The sequence below is a fragment of the Ischnura elegans genome, chromosome 2, assembly GCF_921293095.1.
Source record: "Ischnura elegans chromosome 2, ioIscEleg1.1, whole genome shotgun sequence".
Classification (NCBI taxonomy): domain Eukaryota; kingdom Metazoa; phylum Arthropoda; class Insecta; order Odonata; family Coenagrionidae; genus Ischnura; species Ischnura elegans.
Window position 1 is genome coordinate 22545815 of NC_060247.1, and position 25824 is coordinate 22571638.

General features: G+C 37.0%; 1 protein-coding gene across 2 annotated transcripts; it reads left to right on the forward strand.

The window, feature by feature from the left end:
• The first annotated feature begins 11160 nt into the window (after positions 1 to 11160).
• Positions 11161 to 23975, forward strand: LOC124153465 (lachesin). 2 transcript variants are annotated; one of them, XM_046526632.1, is made up of 7 exons: positions 11161 to 11271; positions 11649 to 11890; positions 12058 to 12314; positions 14175 to 14438; positions 15542 to 15681; positions 15984 to 16101; positions 21852 to 23975. In XM_046526632.1, coding segments are annotated over exons 1-7 (1065 nt in total). In that variant the 5' UTR covers positions 11161 to 11228; the 3' UTR covers positions 21853 to 23975. The 2 variants fall into 2 exon arrangements, with proteins under 2 accessions (XP_046382588.1, XP_046382587.1); XM_046526631.1 differs by lacking the exon at positions 15984 to 16101.
• The last annotated feature ends 1849 nt before the right edge of the window (positions 23976 to 25824 follow it).

Consider the following 25824-nt stretch of genomic DNA (forward strand, 5'->3'; position numbering starts at 1 on the left):
GAGATTACTTTTTATATGATGACCTCATTGCTTAAAAGGAGACAATTCCAGCGCACTGCCCTCTATTGTGTGTGCTGTTCCTCTCAACAGTTAAATGGTGATTCTCACTATCGTTGTATTGAATGAGTTTGAGAATAACGACTTTCCTGGATATTTCGGAGAATCGATTCGCTCACCTTGGTATCGCCTTCTGCAAACGCGCCGTAACCATTGTATGTACGATAAAGCTTGGCTATCAGGAAGGAAATTGTTACCCGCTCTATATCTATGGATTCATGTTCTCTTTGTTCTCTGTGATCTGAATCAATGGGCACGTTCTAAAAAGTTCAAAATAAACATTCCGAGAAAACTTCACGCTCGCGAGGCTGTGACAAATCGAAATAATAAGAATAGTCTCGATTAGCAATAAATCCTTGGAAACAATGCATAAGACTTTAGGTGGATCAAGATCTGGAAATTTTGAAAATATAGTCAATCTTTCAGGCGGCTCTTCATCGATTTTTTAAATTTCACTATCTTAAGAAAAAAAACAACGTTTAAAACAAATAGATGAATATCTAAAAGCCACTTGTCCACGCAGACACATTTTCTCGGAGAGGAATCACATACCACCAAAGCGTCGCGGAAAGTGATGAACCGACCCTTCAAAACAGCGTTCTTATTCCACCCCTGCATAAGACAGCTGGGAACATCATTACTGAGAGGTCTTTGAACAGTTGAACATGGAAATGTATTTCTTATCGAAGAGTTTGCTGCTTATGATGAAGGCAAAGAGTTTTTTTTTAGATTATAGGTCTCACTTTACTGGGGATATTCGACGCTTGTTGAACCTTGACGGACTCCTTCTCGGGGGTGATAAAACGCTTTTTGAACCACCGCGAGCATGGGTCAAGAAATGCTGCGAATCTCTAATTGAGTCCCAGAAAGCATTATAAAAACCTACTCTGTTATACCTTCGCATTATATAGCCCAAAAATGTCCATTATCGAGACTTTAAATGTTGTTCATTTCAGTAGCCAGTACGGAGTGTTAACTTTTCCCTGATTTTTTTTAACAATAAAGGTATTGAAATATATTTTTTATTTCGAAAATATGCTTCACAATTATACACCGCATCATATTTTCTCGTCAGGTCACGAGAAATTGAATATTAAAAAATAATATCAGTTTTTATCATCGTGTCATTGTCAAAATATTATATAATTCGTAATCATCACATTTTTAATGGATGAAATATTCTGTTGATGATATTTATTAAGTATTTCTGTGAGAAGACTGCGCTGAATTAGGAAATGGGAAACGATAGCTCGAATATGCATTGTATCAAGATTTTCCAAGTGACCAATCCCAGAAAGCGAGGCCAAATTACACTTTTGCGAAAAATATAAATTGAGAGGTTATTGTGAACATTAATTATGAGCACTTCCTTCCTACTCTAATTTAAGCAGGTAAGTATAGCATACTTTGGCAGTAATTTTAGCTCTTTGCTACATTATTTTTGGAATCTGAAGGGGCTGGGAATGAATTTATAAGAGGAAATAAATTTCCATTTTTAATCCAAAAAGTGTATGTTTTCACCAATAAATCAAGTCTCATGTTTTTTAATCTTGCATGAAAATGGGAAATTATGATGTTACTTTAGTGCCTCTAATTTCGATTTTAATTTCGTGAACAAACTTATTTGGCTAGGTAGGCGTCTCGTCCATCGAAGCTGGATTGTTCTCGATTACGGAAAGAAACTCGCCCCGTGGGCAATGATGTTTTGTTTTGCGATGGAGTGGAGGCATTTTGTGCATCTAATTCTTTTTCATCCTGTTGGGGTGGAAAAAACTTTTTCTCGTTGGTATGAACCATGTGGTGTGGCGCCTTCATATGGTGGGTGGTTTCCTATTATTTTTTTATTGCCTAAATCGAAAGATTATTACTCCTGGAGTACGTATTTCACGCTTTTAGAATTTTATATGACGATACCTATTTTTCGCGATTAAACGATAAGTGAAAAATTTCAAGCGCGCGAAAACGCGACGCGTAAGTAGGAATGATGGGAAAAAGTCCGTGCGACGCATTTCTGGTTCCCCCTCCCGCCTTGTGAGGTGACCTTGATCGAGGCTCTGAGCGCTGATAGGACGCAGGATGCTAGCGGGTAGCTGAGTACCTTGCTGGCTGGTAGCGCTTGGCTTAAAAAAGGTTTATTAATACCTTATCAAACGAAGAAAACTTTCCGACCTTAGCCAGTTTTAATAGGTGATTATTAAGACATGTTTCCCTGAGCTCTGTGCCTCATGCATGCATTGGTAACCTCAGACGATGTATAACTCCTATCCTCTCGTGTAGAAACTAGGTCCCTGAGACGTCACGTGGAGTGGAATCGCATGGGCGCCAATCTGGCCTTTTTCAAATGAGGATAAAATTTGACCCTTGCCATTTGTCTAAACCGGTATTTCAAAAACCAAATAATTTGTGTATTATGAATACACTAATGGTGGGTAACGAATCGCAATCAATGCCTTTCGTTTTCTTTGATGAAGGAAACTACCCTATTAGCTGTGCCGGAGATCTTGTAAGGAGTGTATGCAGACACGCAGATGAAAATTATGGAGCGTGAAAATCCTCATGTATACTCATGAGTCCAACGGAAACTTAATGGTCAATTATTCCTGATAGTTAAATTTCTTAGTGAGTGATGTTTTTAAATAGCACGTTAAATTTTCAAAGTTTGGGATTATTTATTTATATTTTATGTAAGTATTTAATTTAGGGTGACGAAAGCTCTCCTGACATTTATTTTAGTTTGAATCATTAGGAATTTTATAAAATATGCCTAATTTATGCACAATTTTCTTCTAGGTACTTCATAATCGGATATATATTTCTAACCGGCCGCACGGGTAAACGGAAGCGAAATTCACATTAATTACCATTGGAAAATAAATCCCCTGTAAAGGTACATCACCAGAAATACTGAAATGACATAACGAAAAACACACCAGAAACGAATTTTCTTGAAACACACTGGAGACAGCCAGTAGGCTGGGACTAGTGAACACAATAAAACCAGAAATTCCGGCGAGGCGAGGCCCTGTAAAGGTAAAATGAATTAAATATATGTAAATGGATTTGGGAATGATGGATCGCGGGTAGCGTAGTAGTACGCCCAGTGCCTGGGAAAGCTTAAGGTCTGTGAATCGATTCCCGGCGTAAGGGAGCTATTTCCCAGAGCAATTAATGTGAACTACATCATTTTCCATGAAAAAATCGTGAGTAATCGAGTACTTATCGTTTTCCATCGGTGGAAAACGATTGAGCCGATCCGCTCCGGCTTCATCGGGCTGCTGAATTATCATTAACCTGATCTTATTTGTTATCCTCCGGGTTTGAAACCCGGTCATGCTTTGAGCTGGCCCCTTTGCCTCAAAATAAAAACGTTCCAATTTAGGACGGATTTCGACGCCACGAAATTTTTACACGTTAGGAAAATTCAAAATAGTACACCTGCCGACCGTACAAAATGTATTGAAACCGGTCGTGTAAAAATGTAACAATGATAGCACTTTTGCAAAAATTGACAGTACGTTTTAATTTACATGTTTTATCGCTTTATTCCTTCATTATCTTAGCGACATAAAAATTTTCTCCGGAAAACATGGGTCTCAAATCGATTTTTTTCAAAGATAGGGAGTATTTTTGGAATCGAAGTCCGATAAAAGACGTCGGAGGGAAAATTGGGATATAGCAGTATTGAAACTCCTCTTATCTTTCAATACACGGTCCTATCGGCGATAGATGGAGAAAATCGCCTGGACTGCCGTTGCACGTATCGATTTGATATGGTGGTGATATTTTACTAGATGGAAGTAGTTTCGACTTGACGTTTTTTTCAGTTCCATTCTGTTTATCCATCAGGTTAGATGCAAAATATTATCTCTCTGAATCAGTAGTGGCGATTTGGTGAGAGAAGTGGTGGACGCAATACCACTGCAAACATTTTGAAAGGGTCAACACGGGAATCATCAGGGGGTTCTGAGAAGTGCGAAAATTTTGGGGGTGGGTCCCCTCCTCCGTCCTTTCATTCTAATCGCCGTCACTGATATTGGGGCACCACTCGCTTAAGGTCTCCTAAGTTTCGAGCCTCTGAAGCAGCAGAGCTCCTTGATATTTTTAAGCGTACTCCAAGGAAGCACCGTTGCTTTATAATGAGGGAGTCTGAAATCACGACTGAAAGGTATACATTTCTCACAACTCGAGAGGAATAACAAAATTTAGGCATAAGAAATATAAGTAAAGGTACGGGTGGCTTTTGGTACTCTGGTGGCTTGAAACGAACGAGTCAAGTTAGCATTACGAGGGAATGATGAATATTTAAAGGGAACCAAAGTGGTTCAGCGAGTCACAATACCCCTCAAAATGAAAAAGGTGAATATTTTATCCCGACGACAGAAAAATATACGCTGCACAAATTCTCGCATGTGGGTAAAGAATAGGAACGAATACGAGAATAAAAGAGGAAGTTCTAAAACAAGCGGTGAGAATTGGTAGCGATTTCATATGTTGAAATGGAAGATAAAAATCGAAAATTCACGTATTTTTGTATGAAAGTACTAGGAAAAGATGTGTGAACTGTAAAAAGGTACCCTCGTTATTGACGGAAATCAGGTGTTACAGCTGCGCATTGCTCATCATAAAAAAATGTAAATGCAGAGAATATTGAGTGGCATGAAGATAGAAGAGAAGAGGGAACAATAGGGTGGTTTCCTATTATTTTTTTATTGCCTTAATCGAAAGATTATTACTCCTGGAGTACGTATTTCACGCTTTTAGATTTTTAAATGACAATATCTATTTTTCGCGATTAAATGATTAGTGAAAAATTTCAAGCGCGCGAAAACGCGACGCTCAAGTATGAATGCCGGGAAATATCTCCGTACGTCGTATTTCTGGTTCCCCCTCCCGCCCGGTGAGGTGACCTTGAGGCGAGGCTAAGCGCTGATACGTCGCAGGCTGCCAGCGGGTAGCTGAGTACCTTGCTGAATGGTAGCGCTTGGCTTAAAAAAGGTTTATTAATACCTTATCAAACGAAGAAAACTTTCCGACCTTAGCCAGTTTTAATAGGTGATTATTAAGACATGTTTCCCTGAGCTCTGTGCCTCATGCATGCATTGGTAACCTCAGACGATGTATAACTCCTATCCTCTCGTGTAGAAACTAGGTCCCTGAGACGTCACGTGGAGTGGAATCGCATGGGCGCCAATCTGGCCTTTTTCAAATGAGGATAAAATTTGACCCTTGCCATTCGTCTAAACCGGTATTTCAAAAACCAAATAATTTGTGTATTATGAATACACTAATGGTGGGTAACGAATCGCAATCAATGCCTTTCGTTTTCTTTGATGAAGGAAACTACCCTATTCGGGGCGCAATGACGCGGTAAGTAGGTGGATTTGCGAGCTCGTAAAAAAAATGATCGGAAATTGCGCAGTTTGGTGCCCACGCATTCCTATAAGACCTCATTTATTTGCGCTTGCATGGAATGACGTCGTCCTTTCGTCTTCATTGAAGAGATTTGCATGTCTTAGGTCTTTTGCCCAGGGATGGCAAGTGGAACGAAGTAAAATGTTTCGTTTCGACCCGGAGCGAAACGAAAATACGAGGCCTAGGTTTAATTTCTTTCCCGCACGAAATTAAAATCAACAAGGAGTTTAGTTTCGACCCGGGACGAAACTTTACTCCCAGGAACGAAACTAAATTAATCGAAACTCCGCTGCTCATAGTAAAGTTTCGATCCCAGAAGTTGAGTGGAGGGGGGAAAGAGGGAATAGTTTCGACCCATTACGTTTGACATGCGCGTAGGGAAGTTAAAGCATTTAGCTTAAAAATCGAATGGTCAGTTTACGTTCACCGTTCTCCTGTTAGTGGTAAAAATATGAGTGCCCTGTGCATCTTATGGCGGTAGGCAGAACCTCTACTTCATTCAGACATACTTCGTACTCGGAGTGAGGGTCGAAACTAAAACTGTTCGAATGGGAATCACGTGATCCCTCCGGTGCTAAACATTATCTGCGATTCGTTTCGTCCCAGAGTTCTAGTTTAGTTTCGACCCGAAGTAGCTTTGACTCAGATTTCGTTTTGGCCCTGAGTTTAGCTCACTGGGTTTAATTCTTTTTCGTTTCGTTTCTGCATTTCGCTCCCGGTAACAAAACTATTGAAATTTCCTGGTTTTGACTTTCACTTATTGTTAGTTTCACTTGCCATCCCTGCTTTTGCCGTAAGTACCTGCCGGGGTTTCGACGGCTCCTCGCCGTGCCACGGGTTTCGCTTGCATGAAAAATTACCTCAGTGCCTTGAAAATTTAAAATGATGCTTAAAAAATCAGGAGCGGTCTGGTCAGGTCGGCTGGTCGCGAACGCCGATGGCCTCGAGATAAGGGGCCCCCCACAACGCTCGCGTCTATCGTGAAGCGTATATAAAAAGATATAATGAATAAATGAGTCAGATTACTTGAGCCGAAATTATTTTTTTGCTATTATAAAATTCTACATTTTCATTAGTTGCTTTATTTACAACATACTTAGTGTAAAAAGAACCCACAAAAAATAAATTAAATAAAGGTGTCAGAAGAATAAAGATAACCCTGATGCTATTTTGAAAGGGTTATTCGAAAAGGTCATTTTCGAGGTCAGGGTCGGCCCTAGCAGGTGCGGGGCTAGGGCCTTAGGGCGGTCGCCCCGCCCTAAGGCCGGCTCTGTTCGAGGTTTCTTAGGTTTCACTGCATTTTTAGGGAGGAAATTCACTGAATAGATAATGGAAACATAATGCTATCTTAAATTTTATAAGCTGTGAAATTCTCACTATTAACAATACTTTTTCTTAAGAATTTTCTATTTTTTATTAACTTTTATCTGGTTTTTAAGAGCCAGAATAGCGGCAAAAATCTTTTTTCGGTCATGCAAATTCTTACAATTTTGCGGGGGAGGACCACCGAACTCCGCGGTGAGGAGGGCCTCATCATGAGCCTTAGGCCCCCAATCACCCCAGCCTGTCCCTGTATTAAATTGTCGATATTCCATTTCATGGAGGGGTATCGCTCGCGAAAAGTTATAAGTAACACCAACTAAAGTGATTACTCATTAGGATCCATGAATTTGATTGTTATAAAATGATCCTCATCTTCACTCAGTTGATCCTTAAGCATCCTCAAGGGTTGGTAAGAGTCATTTATTATTCCTAATTTTTCTGAAAAAAATATTTTTTAAATGAACCCAACGAGTTAATGTTGCGTAAATGGTGTCTTTCAGTTCGAAAATTATGCAATTGCATCAAGGTTCATGCTATTAATCATAATAGAACTTTTTGGATGAACATTTTTCGAAGTTTAAACCTGAAACATATTGAATTCGAGAAAACTTAAATATGTACATGTTTTTTTATATTTTGACAGTTTAAGTTTGTAATTGTGGGTGATGTATTAATTTATGAAGGCTACTTATGTACGCTCATGGAAATAATCATTTACATGAGACACTAAAATTGATGCTGTGATACAAACAGGTACATATTTGTAGCAGTCGAATATCCCGGAAATTTTTTTTCAGGACTATCCTTATGGCTTGAATTCATGATTTTATGCAATTATTCTACCATATCTTTGTTTCTTCACTCACTGAATTTGATCAGCACCCAAAAAGGACCTCAAAATGTATGTAAAAATTCTTGCGCATATATCAACATTAATATTTATTAATCTCTAGTTTATTAGCTATGATTAATGATAAGAGTGGAATCTATGAACAAAGGGAAGTTTATCGCTTCGGGGATTTCATTTAGAAGTTCTGAGACCTATACTCACAGTTTTTAAGTTGCTTATGATAACAATAAGAATATTTAATGGATTGAAATGTAAAATAATAATCATATCATGGAGGGTGATGGAATGAAATATGTACACAAAATTCCATATGAGTTGCTTCATTGATCTATTTTGTAATTCAAAATTTAGTTGAGGCAAAAAATGATTCTTCAACTTTGTATGTAATTGAAAACCTCTAAAGTTGGCATTAATGGTTGTAAGCGAGAGAGATAACCTGAGCAATCAAAATACCAATATAAGGAGAAAATAGCTATTAATTTAAGAATGGGAAATTTTAATAAAATAATTAAGATGAAAATGCTCATGAATGTCCGTAAACAGATATGTACAGAAGGAAGGGACATAAAAGACACTTGGGGCTTGTGTAAGCTAACATGGAAATGAGAAAATACAGGAGAAATAGGCATGACATTTTTGGTCCAGGGATGGTGATGGAACTATTCAGCGAGAGACTGGGGAAGTGGAGTGTGGGTTCTAGGCGTGGGTTCAGACATTATGCATGGGCAGGGATCAGGGGCGCAGCTATGAATTAAGGCACAACCAATACTGGGGCGTCCGGGAGGAATGGAATACCCACCAGGGTAAGCGGTAGGTGAGGGGGCCCACCCCAGAAATTTTTCAAGATAAATGGTGAGATTTAAGAGGGATATTTTATTAATCCTTACACTATTCTATAAGTAATATTAATCCAATTAAGTAAAATGGATAAAACTTAAAAATTTCTCTGAGCTCTGGGGGGATTTTATCCCTGGGGGGATTTTATCCCTCGCTGTGCCACTGGTAGGGATCACCATGTTATACTCTTTTCTTTCCCCCTCCTCCAATGAATACAATATATTAATGAATATTTTAGGTAAAGCCATATCCACAGCTGCTCGAATCCAAGAATTACCATTGAATTCGCTTTCTGCCAGATGAGATTAATCCACTTCATGCCTCCTATTTGATATGCAATGAACTTTCTTTCTTCCACGTCCTCAGAGTATAGAGCTTCCTCTTTTAGTGGAGTCATGCCCTCCATGACCTTTTGTATGTGCCATGACTGGCGTAGTTAATAATGCTCCTATCTGAATTGTGATGGTGGAAACAGAAATGGACTCCAAGTAGTAGTAGAGATGCGTTTTTTGGGGTGCGTCGACAGCAAGGTCATTTGCACCGCTCATAGTTCCCTTACCTTATTGGGTTCTATTGGGAAGCTTATTGGGTTCTATTAGGTGCTTTCAACAAAAAAAGGGTATCCCATTGTATGAGGCCACAAGAGTTTAATTATTCCTGTGTTGACGATATATTGCATTACATTATTAACATCATCCAGATTATTACCCAGAATGGTTCGTATATCTTGGTTTCCAACTAGTTCCCTGCGTTCAAGAGAGTATTTTGTACATTCCTCCAGAATGTGTCTCACAGTAAGGATGCTATCACAGTGGGGAGGTTTCTCTTTGGTGAAGAAGTATGCATGTGTGAGCGCGGTATGACCAATTCTAAGCCTAGTGAGGGCGACCTCTTCCCTACAACTATTCCTGGCTGAGGTGGACCAAGCAGTCATGGACTCCAACCGTATTAAACTGGTCCAAGAGTACTTGCTGGTAAGGATGTATAAAGAAAAGTATATGGGTGCAGAATATGAACACCTGGAGGAAATTATTTGGGAAATACCTAATATAGTGAATCTAAACCCTTGAGCTACATTAGATAGATTGTAAGTCTTCCATTCTGGGTGAAAAAATTTGCCAAAGATGCCTTTTCCTTCTGCTGGACACCTGAGGTGTTAGCATACCCTGCACCAGTGGCATAACTAGGAATATGCTTTGGGGGGGGGGGGGGGAGGGATGAAGAGGCCAAGGGGGTAATCACCCCTCTAGGTAACTGGGGTTCTGGGAAAATTTTTGAAAAATGACTTGCCTGCAGATATATTTTACATCATTTTGGCTTTTAAAATTTAACTTTAAGCAGATACAGTTATTATACGTCAAAACTAGACAATAATTTCAAATATTTTTTCCATTTTTCTGAGGCATTGTGGGGGCATGACTGCACCTCTTGATGCCCTCTTCATCTGGGGTTCAATATTCATTTGTCACTGTGTTTTACAGATGTATTGAGTGGTGGATTTTCTGATCTAAGAAAGAGGGAGAATACTTGGAACCTTAAAACTCAAATTATTGTTAATACGGAATGTGATGAGGAGATATGTGGAATGAGATTGGTTGAATGGAAATGATGAAAGAAGTTAAAAATATAGGTATTATAGAGATGAGCAGGACTTACATGAACTTTCAGGCAGCTGATTATGAGAATTTAGAAAATAAGGAGATGGAATAGGTTTCATACACTCTCCGTGGCTGGCCGGTGATATAAAGAAATAAGCAATTGATTTCCCTTTATCGACAAAATTGGCATATTTTTTATCAAGGATTTACATATGAAAAATTCAGAAATGAAATTAATTTCAAGATTTGGGATATCCCCAAATCTACATTTTAAGGTGTATATTTTTTTTAAATTTCTTGATCCCCTGCTTTACATGAGGATTTCTCCAAACTCTTTGACTGTAACCCATGCTTTCAGACGCCTATACATACGCCTAGGTATGTCACCGAATAAAAGGGAGGTAACTACGCATTTGTGCAGTGCATTTGTCATAAGGGAAAGCTGGTTAAAACAAAGTGGGCCAGCAGTAAATATGTAGAATAAAAACGATATGACTCCACATAGGGAGATTAGCTGATGAGAGGAAATATATAATGTATGGAGAGAAGCTAGGGAATATCATCGAATGATTGGAAAATAAAAACAATATAATGTTTTTCGTAAGTATGGGCCCCCCATTCTTACTCTGAGGTGGGCCCAGATACATACTTTCAAATTTTACCTCCTCTAACGTGTTGTTTTATTCCGCAAGATGGGAGTAGTATCACTGCATGTTTGCCAATACTTCGAATTTGCCGTGGATTTTCTATTTGCAATATGTGTATAAAAATAATCTTTGAGGGCAAAGAGAAAATAATAAAAGATTAATATAGAAAGAATTCAGATGGGAAGTCATGACTGTGACTATCTGAACTGGAAGTTTATCCGCGCTCGCCTTTGACGCATAACAGAAATGATATGTTGCAAGTCACTCAACAAGACGATATCTTAAATTCAATTCTGGTTTTTTAATGCGAAGGATAATCACGGCTATAAACACATGTTTACCAATATATAGTTCATGTTCATGGCATTTCTGAGTGTGCGACCGACAGCATTGGAGAGATGCGCCATTGCCAAGTTTGCCAACTTTGAACAAGTTCGGTAATTAAACGACATTCGTTTGTTTTAGGCGTTTCCCGAAAGCGTTACAGGTACAAAGCCAGCAAAGATGTACTCTTCGTGGTTTATTTTGTTATTTTTGTTCACCTTGGGTAAGTTTTCCGTTTGTTTGCATGTTTATTTTAAAATTTCCAGTATTATTCCTCTCGTGAAGTGATTCGCACTGGAGTGAACTGCATAATATTGACCTTAATCCCTTTTTCTAAATGTAGTCGTTAATTCGATGCATAATTTTTGTGAGATAGTTTTCTTCGTTTCTACCTTTATTGAGTGGAGCGAAATATAAGGAGCTCGATCACTATAGATTTTCTATCTTTTTTGAAAGTTTTAAGGCATTTCATGGCTGAGGCATCTCCATCGCATATTATTTGTGTGATTCAGCCTTTGGTGCATTGTTTTCTAATCAACTGCATTTTCCGAATTTAACCTAGTGTAAATTTAGTGTTAATTCATAAATTATTCGTTTCAGGGACATGCCAGAGGACGCCGACGATATCATACATATCACAGGAACAAATAAAGGATATTGGTGGCACTGTTGAACTTGAATGTTCTGTGCAATATGCCCAAGATTATCCAGTTGTGTGGATGAAAATGGATCGCGCCCGTATTACCCCACCGGTTCCTTTATCTAGTGGATCATCATTAATTATAAGAGACAGCCGTTTGGCTTTAAGATATGATCCACACAGTTCAACCTATACTCTCCAGGTACTGGGATGTATTTCCGTTTGCTTTTTCATGAATGTCATGTTAAAGTTTTACTAGAATAGAAAACAAATACCTGTCAGGTTTCCATTTTTAGATACTATAATGTGGCTTAAATAATTATTCTTAATCGTTTTAATTCTGTTGCCATTCCTTGATTTTTATTCCAGATCAAAGATATTCAAGAAACGGATGCAGGTATATATCATTGCCAAGTTATCATCGCAGTAAACAATGAAATATCTGCCGACGTTGATTTGCTGGTCCGCAGGCCTCCTATCATATCCGATAACTCAACACGGTCGCTAGTTGTTAGTGAGGGTGAGGCAGTTCGTCTTGAATGCTATGCTGGTGGTTTTCCACAGCCTCGAATATCATGGCGCAGAGAGAATAATGCCATACTTCCCACCGGTGGCTCAATTTACAGGTAAGAGATTCACCGTATCCTATAAATGTAGCATTGTTGCATTGCCATATTACAACTACCACCATAATTTGTCGTAAATTAGTGTTTCCCTTGGTAGGAAGGTGCTTTTATATTATGAAGTGACCCCAAGATCGCCTTTTGAACTATTTTTTTATCAATATAGATTTCTTAAACTGAAAATAGTTCCATTTAATATTGGTGTCTTTCATCATTCTTACATATATTAATTGTTTAATTTTGTAAAAATTAAAACTCATAAGAGAATGGTATCAATTTCATAATAGTCGTAGACTTGATAGGCATTGTATAATTTTAGTTTCCTTAAGTATAGATTTAAAGGAAACATACTGTTGTGAATTAAATTTAATATTGTTCACACTCGAGCTATTGCAGTTTTCTCCATTGTATATATACATAAGTATTGTCGAAATTGTAGTGCAGGCAATCAACCAGTTAAGGTCAGCTTAGCTTACTTGGGAGAAAACCCATCCATCTTATACGTCACCTACCTGTTCCATTTCCTCAGTATGTTTCTGTCTTCAATATGAGCTATTATTCTAGATTATACCACTTACCCTGTTGTCTTTCTTCAACCTCGGCAGCATTTGTCCCTGTGTCTCAGGCTTCAGTATCTTGTCAGCAGTACCTGCTCAATGCTCACGCTTCACCTCTTTGATGCCTATCAATTCTAGCAGTTTCCCATTCTGTGTGTGAAGTAGGTGGCTCATGTATCATTTAGTGTCTCTATAGTTTTGCTAAGTAATTGGGGTTTTGCTTCTAAACTAAGTACGGTAAAAGAACAACATTAGGAATTTTTGACCAGCCTTTGTTTCACACATTGAGAGCCCAAAAAAATATACTTTGAAGATGTAAGCCACTGTCTGCATTCAAGGGCAAAGTTTCCCGGTTTTATTTTCTAAGGGTTAGGCATTCAGTCATGCAATTGATACTGTATTGATTCCTATGTACAGTCACTTTCAAAAGTTTTAGGACAAAGTTTGTAGCACCACTTTTAACATAAATCGGAACAGAATGATAAATTTGCAGGTAGCGTCTCCCTCTGAGTGCATATATCTTCATGCGCGAACGAATAATGTGTGGTGCTTAGCTTATGAAAACAAAAGGAGTATTAAGGGAAACTAAATTTCCTCGAGAAGTAGAAGTGGCACCACAAACTTTGTCCTACTATTTTGAAAGTGACTGTACATTGGTATTCTAAAAGTTGTATGATGATTAAGTATAATACGTATTGTAGAAATTAGCGGGATCTTTGTTCGTAGTATCTTCTTCAGTATATTGCTGCTTAATTACATGCAGAACGAGTAGTTTTTGAAATGTATTTAAACTGCTTCCAGAACAAGAAAAGAGAAAGTATGGGAAAAATGAGTTTGGTGTGTAACACATTAGTATTATTCTGTGAGTTTATTTAGTTATACTTCGGTTATACTAAACATGTGTGCTTTTGTCAGATGGGAGAGGATATTTTGCATTCATCCAATTCTTTGAATATTTCATTAGTTTGGTTTGTAAGTACGCTTATATTGCTACCCATTTTCCTCACATGTACATTGGCTGATCCTAGGATTTTTCCATGACACAAAATCCCAAAATGGAATATTAATTTAAGCCATAAATAGTCTTTCAACTTTTATTCGGGAAAAATGTGCATTTATATTTTATTTTATGTGCGTGAATGCTTTGAGTCTTGTGTTACTAAGACTTTTTATGTCTTTTTCTTGTATCACTTGCACATTGCTGAATAATATTGATTAAGCAGTATTCTTTCTTGATTGTGATTAAATTTATTTTTAGTTATTTTAGTATGAGGTTGTTGTTAAACTAGTGAATGTTTTTCTGTAGGGGAAATATTTTGAGGTTGTCACATGTGCAGAAGGAAGATAGAGGCACATATTATTGTGTGGCTGAAAATGGAGTTGGCAAAGGTGCTCGCAGAAATATAGCCGTGGAAGTTGAATTCAAGCCTGTCATAACTGTGCCTCGACCTCGTCTAGGCCAAGCCTTGCAGTATGATATGGATTTGGAATGCCACGTTGAAGCTTATCCTCCTCCAGCAATTGTGTGGATCAAAGATAATGTTCAGCTGTCTAATAATCAACACTACAGGTTGGTATGCTTGCAATTAGGATTGGTTTATTTCTTGCTGAAAGTGGATCATACTGCTGTATTATGGTACATAGGTAGTATGTGATGTGTAGAAATTTTTGTTTGAATTTTGAGCATTTGCTTTGGCATCATGATAAGTTAATGCTTTTCTAGTGTTAATTTTTATCCTCCTAGATGGCATTTTTTAAATTGTGTATCATTAATTCACACATAGCAAGGGAGTCATGAGTTAACTCTTGTTCTTCCTTAATATGCCACTTGTAATTATACATTGAAAGTACTTTGTCTAAGTACAGATTAAATCAGTAGGCTATGTATTAATCTTGATTGCCTTTGTGTTTTCATTAGTTATTGAGTTATTAAATCAATTATAATTGACTGCAAAAATCATGCTTTCTGGGAAATATATCCGGCTACAGTGAATTCGAAAAAAACTTCCGGTCTTTAATTTGTTAATAATGCTACGTTATGATCTGGCTGCAGCTGATTTTGTGCTTTTCATGTTGCTGTCACACATGAGCAATCATGTTAATGGTTGAATACTTATAGTACATTTACTATTTAATTTAATTGCATTTAATTGAACTTCGGCTAGTCAGTTGTGTTAGCAATTAATGTGGGATAAATGTTCAAGTGTTACCTATAGTAATGTTCTATTCACTGATTCTCTATGTCTAGGGTCTTTTAAATCTTTATAAAAGAATCTTTATGTAGTTTTGGTGAAATATTTCTCAGTTTCAATATCCAATCAATTCGCAGATATAGGTTTTGTTCCATATTTTATTCTGAAGTTGACAGTCCCAGTAGATCATTGAAAAAATTATGTAATTATTATGGTAATTATTGGAAATGATGAATTATAGATTTTGACCAGAGGGTAGAGTTATAATTTTCTTCATAAATTATCCATTCTTTGTTATGTAATTGATCTCTTGAATTTCTTAAGAAACTAGGTGATTGGATTTTATATTTAGAAATATGGTTTCAGCAGACTTAAGAATTGCCTTATTAAATTACCTCATTTTTTCTGTACTAATATGTGATAGAAGTGATGGTCGATTTTTTTTAAATTTTAATCCCTGTTAAACTCTCTTTTGCATCAGTATTTCCCACTTTGCGACAGCTGATGAATACACAGACACTACCGTTCGTGTGATTACCATTGAGAAGCGACAGTATGGAAAGTACATCTGTAAGGCAACAAATAGGTTAGGTTCAGCAGAAGCTGAGGTGGAATTATTTGGTGAGTGCTATTGTTATTCTTTCTTTTGTTAGTGCATGTGCCCCGTTTATTGGCTAATGTTAGCACTACGTATGCTTACTTTTTTTTAGCCTTGTTTGCCTTTATTGTACTTTGAATTAGAATCAGTCCATTTCATTCCCTTCGGTTTTTGTTTTGCTACCTTCTATTATTTGCATTGGCTTTTTTATGAGACCACTTTTGTAAATATTTACCTACCAACCCACTGTAGAATACCATCCATTGCCACAAGTTTTGTTTTGTTTTCGTTTTTGTTGCATAAATATTGTGTGTCCACTTTGCAGAGTCTATTATCCCAGTGTGCCCGCCAGCGTGTGGCCAAGCTCAGTATGGTGATGCAGTGCAGATTACCACCAGCATGGCCCTTGTCCTCATCTCTGCCATTTTGCTCCTTCTCCATTGGTATGATTAACCTTATGCCAACCACATTTTTTTGTTTTCTTTCCCACGAGATTTACTCCTGTAATTATTTTCAATCCTCTTAAGGTTTGTGTTGACATAAAATTTTTAAGATCACTCAAAATGACTCATCATCTTACTTATTTTTCTACATTTTTGGAGTCAATAATTTTTATTCTCTTTTTTGGTTTACTGTTTTACTGTATTTTTTATTCTTTGACTTATTGCATAATCGCAATAGTTGGGATATATTGTTGTTGAAGATTAGGAGTGGCATCACGAGGCTATACATTAAAGGCAAGATGAAGAGGTTTTAGGATAAGATTTCCTTGCGTTGATGAGCTAGTTGTAATTGTCATACCTTTGTCCTTTTGAGTTTTGGGAGGTGATTTGAGTCTACACGAGCCCAGAAAATGTTGCTGTCTTATATTACATCATTCTGTCAAAGCTTTTGCTTAGTGGATGGGTATTGTTCTGACCATGCAAGAGTATTACAGAATTACTCATGCTGTCAGTACGTTAACTTTACCTCTGGCATGAAGATTACTTCTTTGATGATCAGACGCTCTTGGTATTTTCTTGTACCACATCTTCCTACGTTGGCTTAGGATGACAACATTTTGCTTACCATCATGCTTATGTTCTGGTCCAAGCTCAGCCTTTGCAGAGAGACTCTTCGTTTTTTTCCTAAAATGACAAAATCATTGTTGCCCTAAACTAGTACTTGTGTATAGATTCCAAAAATGTCTAAAAACTAGCTTCATGACTTCAAACTTCTCAGACCTCTGTCAATGAGAACTTCGAAATTTTCATGTACACACTGTGTTCTCATTCTCATTATATACCATGTAGAAACAGTCTTGTTTCAAGGTTTTTCGAGGGTATTGTAAGGGAATCTATAAAAAAACCTTAAACATAGTAGAGAATCTCATAGAACCCTGAAATAGTCATGTAGTTGTCACATCATTTCAATATCAGCAATATGCCTTCACAATGACCACAGGCTCCTCTAAATCTTCATTAAATTTACTTTTGCAACTATGTTTTAGAATAGGTAAAGAGTTCTCAACTCTTTATTGTACATTCATCTCCCAGGCTACCCATATCACATTATAATTTTACCAATTGTTTGTACCTCCCATTTCTTAAATCTCATGGATTTTTCGGCCAAGTTTTATTTTAAAACGTCTAATGTGAAAATGGTTTTACATAGTATGTAGGATATGCTTGCTACCATCCTTTAGAGTACCTATTATTATTGTTTGCCTTTCTTGGGTGTGCTCCAAGCCTTCATCCATGCTACAAACTGCTTGCTAGTAAAATGTGTGGCAATTTTTTGGTAGATGAGATTCTTTTGATGGATTAAATTTGTTTTTATTTTGTGTGATGTTGTTGGCGTGGAGAATGTCTGTGCATGCATTCATGTAATACATAGGTTGCTGTCTGTTTCACGCTTCAAGCATCTCAGGCCGGTCCGTTTCATGCTTTGGAGGGTTCTGAAGCTCGAATGTGGTGCCCTGAAGTGAGCATAAATTGCCAAGTTTGATAGCTCCAAATGCCCCAGCATTTACTTGGAGTGGATGCAATATATCATTTTCACTTGTTCGAGAGGTTGCACCAATTTCCTTTGTTATTATAATAGTTACAATGCATTGGTGAGATAAATAAATAACTCATGGGAATTGAAGATGTTGTAACTAAGAAAGGCGTGTAAAGTCAATAAGTAATTCAAAGTAATTGAAAAGAAAATAGAAATAACTATTTATGATGCTAAAAGAAGGCTTTCGTTTTTTTTCCGGACAATATAGTAATACAATAGGCCTTGAAAAGTATTTTTCCCAAAAATATTTATGAACAAATGTTTACTTTCAACAAGTCTTTAGCAACCCAAGTCAAAGGGCCCACTGTTCTGTATTCGCAGTCCGTTTCACAGATGTCCTCTAAGCGCTCTTGTGAAAAGAAATGAAACGGACTGGCCCTAGGAGCGGTGGCGCTTCAAAGTGTCTAAAACGTGAAATGGACTAAGATCATGATGTTTTGCAATAGAGTGAAGTTCTGATTATAAAAATACAGATACATATAAGCTGTTAAGCATTATGTAGATTTATATCTGTCACCCTAGGTAGTGGAGTTTCTTCTTCCGCATGGTGTTTTTCTCTTCTGAGATTTAGTGTGAGAAATGTAGACTTGGAATGCACAAATTTCATTATAGAAGAGTAAAAAAAAATTTGTGATTAAAACTAACTCAAATGGGCACATTCATTGTTTTTTGACTAAATCGTGACTTGGCATTTGACTGGACTATTAAACGTGAGTGAAATCGCATTATTCAACTTTATATCCATCAAAAACAAAATATAAAGGCAATCATGTTTTCTCTATGACCTTTGACCCCCATTGTGACCCACGGAGGTCAAAAAACCAACATTACGGATCTATGAACTACCTAACCGACTTTGGCACCCTTCAAAACCTATGGTTTGACACGTTGGTTGTCATGATGGCCCAACGTTTAACTCTATGACCTTTGACCCCATTGTGGCCCTCGGAGGTCGAAAAACCAACATTACGGATCTATGAACTGCCTAACCGACTTTGGCACCCTTCAAAACCTATGGTTCGACACGTTGGTGCCATGATGGCCAGGCGTTTAACTCTATGACCTTTGACCCCCATTGTGACCCTCGGAGGTCAATTAGTCAATTATACGGGTATTTGGACAATACCAATGACTTGGGCACCCTATAAAACCCATAGATCGATACCTTTGTCGGTATGCTATTCTTTTTGCCACCCTTATGACATTGACGGTGACCTTACTGGGTCAACGGTTGAATTTCCGTAATTAAAAGTGTTATTTTCGGGTTTCTCGGGTCCGAAACCCTAAGAATTGACATCTTGGTCAATGAAATTCAGACATTTTTCTATCTCGATTTTTTTAACATGGAAACCCCATAAGGCAAATTCAAATTTTTGGTTTGGACCCAAATTGTGAGGTCAAAAGGTCAAATTTGTAAAATTTTGCTTACACTCAACAAAACTTAGGACCTTTCCCCATAAGTGTGCCAATTTTCATGAACATCGCTCAATGGAAAGTTACTAAAATTACAGGTCAAAAATGACACACGACCCTTGGGACAGTCTCTATTTACAGTACACTCCCGACTATCAGGGCTAATTATTATGGGGAGAGATGTCACGAATAATCGAAAAACATGGATAATCCTAACTTTCATTTAAATGTCTTGTAATTTTCAAAATTAATGTAAAACAAGCAATCTATTATTATTTATGCAGTCATTCTGTTAATTAAGAGTGCTTCCCGGACTAATTGAGAGCTTTCTTCGCCAGTTCGCGATCTTTTTAGTGGCGATAACATGGTTGTACTGGTATTATTAACGCTCCATGTAGGGCCTGGTTTCGAAAACCACGCATCCATAGCTGTGTGATCATGGATACAGAAAAGTGGTTTGCACAAATGCTTCAAAACCACTGCTCGACGTCGGAAACTACACTGTCAGGCACCACACCACGTAGTCACTTCTCACACAAGTTGCCCGGGTTACAACTGCTGCGCGATGTGTATCTGTGATAAAGGAGCACGGTCTCGCACTCTGAGGCTTGGAAAACAGGAACACGGTGCTTCCGTGAATGCAGCTAGTGGGTAATTCCATAATTCCGATGATTTTGCACCCGATTTTTTTTTTTGCGGAAAAAATTGAGCGAGAGTGAAAAATCATGCATGGATAATCTGCAACCCGGATAAACCGCAGCCGAGTAATCGGGAGTCTGCTGTACTTCAGTGATGTGCAATTGTTGCTGCAGCACATACAGTTACAGATGTTTTATTAGTGTTGTAAATAAAAATGTAATTCAGTCTCTGGTTGTTGTGTATAAAATGCACCTTAACCCCTAAAATCATTTTCGTTTAGGCTAACATATAAATTCTTGCATAGGTATATTATTTATGAAATAAAGATCATCTGCTGTTTGATTTTCAGTTATACTTCCTTCTGAATTAACAGTTGTTGGCAGACTCTGTCTCATCACTCAGTGCGGCAGGAACATGATGAATTAGGAATTTTCAGAATAATATCTGGAATAACTTTGTCTATCCTAATTGATATAGTCCCAAAGACGTATACATATGGCCAAAAAATAAAAAACATGAAATTCTCGCCTTCTGGCTTACAATTGCTCTCTGCATAGGTTGTTTAATTTTTTAAGGGATTTCATGTTCCCTTATCCATTCTGAAAGGTTACATACTTTTATCATAAATGTTTTCATATTGGAAAAAGAAATGTGAGGTGGTTTTTCACACACAGCAGTGCAGTCCCTATTGCTGTGTCCGAAATTTTAGAAAAGCTTTCATTTGATGGTATTGCATCCAGCACTGACAGCTGAACTGACAATGTCAATGTGCTTTAAAAGGACCTTATTCAATAGCCGAGGTGGGCACTGTGCGAGTGAGTCAGTTCAAATGTGTGACTCAGCGCATTGAGCTGTGAGGCGAGGATCTTATGTGGTGAGTGGTGACTCCTTCTGCACAGGATTCACTCCATGCATCCATGCACACTGTCCGTGTTGGTGTCGTGAGGAGTGGGAGTCGGACTTCATGCACACATGACTCCCTCCACGCACACTGTGCGCTGAAATTTTGCGAGATGAAGTCAGACTCCTGGCGCTCACAACTCCCTCCGCGCACGATATGTGTATTGGAGTCGTGTGCGGTGGGAGTCAGACTCCATGCATACATAACTCCTTCCACATACATTCTCCATATATGCTCATCACACGTTTGGAGGGGTAAGGGAGCACATTCTTTCACTTTTTGCAGGTAGCCACCACTCACCTTTTCACGTTGCTTGAAAGATCCTCCTGATTCATTTTCTGGGTATTACTTTAAAGAATCTTTTACGACCCTTATCGTAATTCTCTCTCCTGCATTTTCCATGCATCGTGAAAGAAAAAGCATTAAAGATGCTCATTTAAAAGTTTTCACTAATGGCAAATTTATGAAAATTATACGAGACATAAAGGAAAATTTGCTCTAACACAAAATACCAAGATGAATCGAGATAATTAATTATGAATTGTTAACATGATCATTTAGTTTTGTTGAGAATATTTTGTTACATCAGAATTTTTAAAATTGTCATTATCGCTAAGCACAGGAGACGGAATATTTCCCCTTTCTTCCACTCCCTCATCCCCCCCCCTCAACCCAGAAACGCTTCGCCGAGTCGCACTGTGCGAGTGGCTCTCTTGAGTGTGCTGTGAGCGGTGAGGCAGCTCCACAAAAAGAATCATTAATGCCATCACTGTTGGAGACAGTTAATGAAAAGAATGGGATTCATTTGAATATTAACAAAAAAAATGTCTTGTAATTTTGAGCATTAAATATCTCTGAACTGAATACAATCAAAAGCTATTTGGGAATTATAATTACCAATATTGTTATCCAAAGTTTTATCAAAGATTTAAGATTCCCAAGACTGATCAAACATTTATTGATTTCATTCTAATTTTGTTTGCTTGTAGCCATTTTGAATTTTTGATGTATCATATTGCATAGCAATCCAATCATAGAAAATTGAGGGTTCCATGCTTTTTAGTTTCAATTTTGGAAGTTAATAGTACATAAGGACAGAGGTCAGCAATAGGTGTAGCAGTAGCACTAAGGTGATGTTTTGATTTAATATTTGTGTTATACTTACTAATAAATCCTACCGATTTTTAATTTTCCATGCAGAAACTCCCATTCCAAGCAGTACATATCCTGGTTTCTTAATGCTCCGTGCTGTAGGCGGCAGTGAAAGGGGTCTCTCCTCCATGCTTGCAGTTTTCACCAGTATTGCCATATCTATTTTTCTTGTCATGTAATTTTTTTACTCTATGATGTACTGTGCCTGTAATAATTCAGGATGTATTCTTTGTCTGTGAGTACTTTAATCTTTAAAGGAATTTCTAATTCATATCCTTTTCTCGATATCTCTTCATGTATGTAGTAGTTGATATCTATTTATAGAAACATGGAGGAAGTATTAAAATCTCATGTTTTTTTTTTTTTTTTTTTTTTTTTAAATGCTCATTCCACTTTTTAGGTGGTTGATTTAATATAACGAGAGTTAAATATTACTCACAGCAGTTATTTTTAAATCTTTTAAATTTTACAATGTAATATTTTATGTTTTTATGATTTTTTATCTGTGAAACACTCATATAATCTCATTTGTACAAAGATATTATCTGTATTGATAGACACTTGAAACTTGATGTTTAGCCTCTTCAGTGTGAGTATTATGCCATATGTCTGGGAGTTGAAAGTGACTTGGATTTTATTACCAATGGCAGAAGTATTATTGTTGTTTGGAATTAATTAGCCACATTTTTAATAGATTATTGTCAATTAGGCATAAAACGTAAATGAAGCTCAAAAACTACTGAAGGCATGCATTATCTATTTTGTGAGGAGTGTGTGGAAATATTTTTTTGGCTGCTTTCACTCACTCAGTGAGTCAATGCGAAGCTTAGTTTGATTAGGTGGGTGTGGAGCTCACCCCAAACTAGGCCACAGAAATGTGAATTTCACATATTAAGGTTAGGGGGCAAGTTCTTTTCCTGGGACTCCTTGCATTTTGAGGATATTTGTTTTGGGTTTCCAAAGGCTCCACTACAGATATGAACCCGAGACCTTTCGATCAATTGTCAAATGCTCAACTCACTGGGCCACCATGCTCCTTTTGCTGCTTTACAAGTTACAAAATAGTAAATCATATCTTATAAATGGGAGCCAGGAATGGGTATGCCAAAAGGAGGGGGTATGCCAATGCTGGCTGTATTTTAATATTGCTCCAATGTATTGAACTATTTTCAATATTTCATATGTGGTATTGGCTCATTGAGTCAATGAACTTCACAAATAAGTCCTGTAATGCTCATGCAGGGGGCATTTTTTAATGATCTGCTATTAGCGATAAATAAACTTGAGATTTAAATGCTCATGTTCGAATTTCCTGTTTTGTAGACCAACTTATATTTTATTACTATTTTATTATTATGTGATTTTGTTGATAATTAATGCAGCTGTATGTATTTGTATGTTATTTTCCATTGTTTATTCTCACTACTTTTTGTAGTGTATCTTCAACTTTTTCACTTTTTTTATCTTGTATGCTGTTGAAACACTTGAGCACAATAATGAATGTATATTTGAAATCTATGTAATTATGCGTATAGAACATTATATACACTTTAGAGAATGAGGAAATATCTTTTGGAATCCCATTTTTCAAAACTTCTAAAGTATTTTGTAACACATTTAAATGACACATGAAAAGTATCAAAAGAGTAACAATGTTATCATTGTATTTTCTGCCTCTTTTTGCTTTATGTGTAAAAGAGCCACTAAACATGCAGCTTTTGCTTGATTTAGAACTCATTGCGCACTGAAATGATGCAGTCATTCCATTGATTATAAGTGATGACTGGACCCCTAAATACTCACTTTGGTGATTCAAGTTATTTTTTATGTCTACATTGAATATTCCAAAATAATTTTATCTTTATTACTATGTTTTAAAAGATAAGTCCAGCACTTATTTTGTATCAGTATTTGGTGGTTGGAATAAGACCCTTGAGGTGTAAAAGAACAATAATATTTGACATGACTTCAGGATTCAAGAATTTTTGTATTCAATTTTTCTCAGGGTCTTTTTTTATGTATTAGTGTTAATCAATGGTGTAGCTGTAGTGAAACTGGATCATGTATTTCCTGCTTAAAAATTTTCATGTTCTTACAGACCCAGAGCTAGTGAATTTTTAAACAATTGTGTATGTGATTGAAAGAGTGATATTAAAAGTATTTACCTCTTGACTCAATGTTTACTCTACCCATTTCGAATAGATATGACGTTTAAGCCATTTTTACGTGATGCATTTACCTGCGCAAGCCAAGTCACTCGACTAATGTTCATATAGATGCACAAAATTAGAATGGCCTTTTTCTTGCAATATACATATATTTTAGCAATTTTGGTTGTTAAAAGGAGGGATTTTGGTGGTGAATGCGGGGAAATGAATGTATTGTGTGAAGATGCCTTAGGCATGGAGGTTGAGGAAATCAAAGTAATTGCAGTGGATAAATGACATATTTTTGATGGTTGTGATGAGGATGCCTTCCGTTGAATTTGGTAGGGTGAATTTCTGTCAGAAATTCCCAGGTATTTCTCGTTACGTTGTTGTATCAAACATCATCTCAAGTAAAGCAGACAGAAAAATTTGAGCAGCTATCCTTATTTACAATTTTTTTAGCATATGGGTTCTAAGCTTTTTGAGTGACAATAGCTTGCAAGGAAAAGAATTTTTAGGGAATTATTATTATGTCGTCTTTATTACAAGCGAATTTAGGACTAGATAATCCTCTCTCACAATTGACTTGTTTGACAATCACATACATCCATGCCCTGGATGGTGGTCAAACCACCCAGGCGGGATTCGAACCCGCGACCTCTAGGTTAGCGGGTCGGGGACTTTACCCCGGCGCCACCGAGGCCGGCGAAGGTGCTAGAATCAGAAGAGTCGGGTTGTTCAGACCAGAAAAATTTTTCGAAACTATTCCTGGAAATTGATTTTGACGCTATTCTGGTTTAAGAAAACTAGATACAATTCAAATAAAAAATTCCAATTTTCTAAAAATACTTGGAAAAGTGAATAGCAGCTCATTACATTTAATTATGTGTTATGGTTGTATGTATTATCTATTTAGTAAATTTGTTCCTTGAAAATGCTCTGAAATCTAAAAAAATACTCAAAAAATAACCCATTCAAGAAAGCATAATGTTTTCTTTTATCTTATGACATAATTATTTTCTTAATATTTATATATAATCTTTTTTACACTGACATGAGTAGGTATGTCATAAATAATTCAACTAATGTAAACGTTGATTTTTATAATACCAAAAAATCCTCTATTCAAATATAAAGGATTTTTTTCCATTGCGCCTTTAACTTATTCTGTATGATAGATGTGAGCATATGTGGGGCACCCTAAGCTCAGAGCCCTCTGTGATCGCCATCTGTCCAGACCACCACTGTTAAAAGGTCCAAATATTCTTTGCAGAACTTTGTTCTCTAACTTTATGAGCTGCTTTTGTGATTCTTTTTAAGCCCACACTCCGGAACCATTTAAGAGTATTGGCAGCACTCTTTGTTTTATAAAACATAATTGTTGTCCTTTTTGACAAAGAGTTAATGTTTAAATAGATTTTTGAGCTCTTCTATGACCTGTCAGCTGCTGTAAGTCGGGAGTTTATTTCTTTCCTCTTCGTTTTTGCTTGTTAGGATTATTCCTAGGTATTGAAATTGGCTGATTATTTTAAATTTCTAATACAATTATAAATTTAAAATTACTTTTGTACAGCATGCTATACATACCTTAAAAATATTGATTACCACATGTGGTCGAGGGTGACGAATTATGTACATTAACGGCCTTCGTAAAGGATTTATGTGGTATTCACCCGAAATTTTTTTCAAAATTTTAAGTTCTGTAAAAGGGTGTGTATTTTTAATACAGAAGTTTGCACTTGGATAATTCAAATCCCGCCAATTTTTGCCACTTCAGCGCCCCAGGGGTTAGGGGAATATGCGCAAGCCTGTTATGTAACACCCACGATACTCTGTTTTCTGCGTGCGCGGAATTCGAGCGAAAGAAAACATTA